General features: G+C 38.6%; 1 protein-coding gene across 1 annotated transcript in view; it reads left to right on the plus strand.

Moving 5' to 3' along the window:
* The window catches only part of LOC102422167 (UPF0577 protein KIAA1324-like), a 49,296-nt gene that overhangs the window by 4,893 nt on the left and 42,438 nt on the right, over positions 1-1,965 (plus strand). Inside the window, exon 3 of the mRNA XM_023753810.1 lies at positions 1,228-1,314. Within this exon, the coding sequence (XP_023609578.1) occupies positions 1,228-1,314 (87 nt within the window). The remainder of the gene's footprint in view (positions 1-1,227; positions 1,315-1,965) is intronic.

The raw sequence follows: 1,965 nt of genomic DNA on the forward strand, positions 1-1,965 counted from the left end.
CCCCCTTTTAAATGATGAGACTGAACCTAGAAAAGAATAATGGATTGGACCGAGGTTATACGTTGCTAGTTACTTTTAGAATGAATAACAGAGCTCAGGTGCCTAGAATGCCAGTAGAAAGAATATTATGATGACACATGATGTCTGATTTTGGCTGAAAAAAAAGCTGTCAGCTTATCCAAACACTGACCACCAAAGGTATATTCAGGGTTCATATCTGTTCTAGAATGGCTTAACACTTACATTAAAATGGCCATTATGCTTGTAATATAAATAGGATACTTGAATTCAATTGAAGCCAATATCCTCAGTAGTGGAAATTCTCTGGTATTTGGATGGCAAAAGGACCTATTTTTCTAGTTAGTAAATCTTTAGGAAATTTCATGATGGAGAACATATTCTGGTCTAGAGGATGCATGAAGTGGCAAAAATGATTTAGAAAAGAAAGAACCATTTGGGTGGAAGTAGAATAAGTGACGAGAACCTACTTTAACCCTACTCTATTGATGACTATTGTGCAATACTGTAACGATGGCCTAACTTTTGATGTTTCCGTCTTCTTCATAGATCTGGAAAAGTAGTGTCCTAAACCCTAGGCATTTTGGAAGAATTTTCTGGAAAGCACAAAGTGTTTGGTGCTAAATATATTAATTGTGTAGTCCTTTGAATCAGTATGGCAAATGATTAACATTTACCCCCAAATAAAAATTTTGGGACGTTGACTGTGGCCACTTAACCTTTACATTTGGATTAAGTCCTGGGGAACTGAAAACAAAGCAGACCTAATTTATTTATTAATTTAAGATTTTACTGCCCCAAATATTATTTAAAAAGCAAACTTTATTTTTATACCATTGGGCCTGCATGGCGAATGCAAGCTTTTAAAACAATTTGGCAAGATTTTTGTAGTTACTTTTTCTCTTTATGTAAATTTTCAGTATGAACTGCTCTTCCCTTCTTTCTCTTCTCCACTCCCCTCCTTCCTTCTCAGTGAGATAGCCTTTCTGTTAAAATAATGACAATGGTTTGTCTACAACCACTCATGCGCAGCAGTTGGCACTTCGGTTTCAGAGGTCTTGATGTGTTGACTTGTTGAAAATGACTCATGGGCATTGTTGAATGTACGTATTAAAAGAAGTTATTGCAGCCTGTCCTATGCTGAGTAGCACATTTAATTAAAGCCATTATTCAAGAAGATATACTGGGACCATTGTGTTTGTTCCACAGATTCAGAACGATCAGTGCCAGGAGATGGACACCACGGCGGACAAGTGGGTCAAGCTCACGGACAGTGGGGAGTGGGGCTCGCATTCTGTAAGTCTCTCTTTGTTCCTCTCCTCCATCACCAACCCCATTCTTCTCCTTCCTCTGCCAACCTTTTTTAAAAGTTTATTTTTAAGGGAAAAAAAACTTCAAAATTGTTCATGAATTTAGAAAATTTCCAGTTAGAGACCAAGTTTCATGGACTCAGTCTCTTTCTAGGTATTTTTCTCTACCTTTCCCTTTTTCCTTAGGCTCTTTACTTTCTCTTTCCCATCATACTTCAACTTTCCTCCTCTCAAAGGGGGCAATAACAAGAAATAAGGCTGATCTAACCAATATACAAAACCTCTGAGTATCTACGTTTACAGATGTGCCTGTCACATGGGAGAGAATCAGTGGCTCTTGCATTGGAAGGATCCTTGAGTTCCTTTCACCCAGCTTTCTCTGCAGTCGTCCCCTGCCCCACTCGCACCCCCCATAAGTGATTTTTCAAGCTTGCTTTGTTGGGGAACTGTGCTGACCCTATTGTCGGGTAGCTCTGATTACCACAAAACTCATCTGTGTTTGGAACCTAAACTGTCTCCTGTCTATTTGCCACTGATGGTCAAAGTTTTTTGCCTTTTGAAAATGCCTTCCCATTTGAAATAAAGTGACTACCTAATTCTCCACACTATAAACTGTACTAGAAAATGCTTGAAGGCA

The sequence above is a fragment of the Myotis lucifugus genome, unplaced genomic scaffold (assembly GCF_000147115.1).
Source record: "Myotis lucifugus unplaced genomic scaffold, Myoluc2.0 scaffold_51, whole genome shotgun sequence".
NCBI classification, from domain to species: domain Eukaryota; kingdom Metazoa; phylum Chordata; class Mammalia; order Chiroptera; family Vespertilionidae; genus Myotis; species Myotis lucifugus.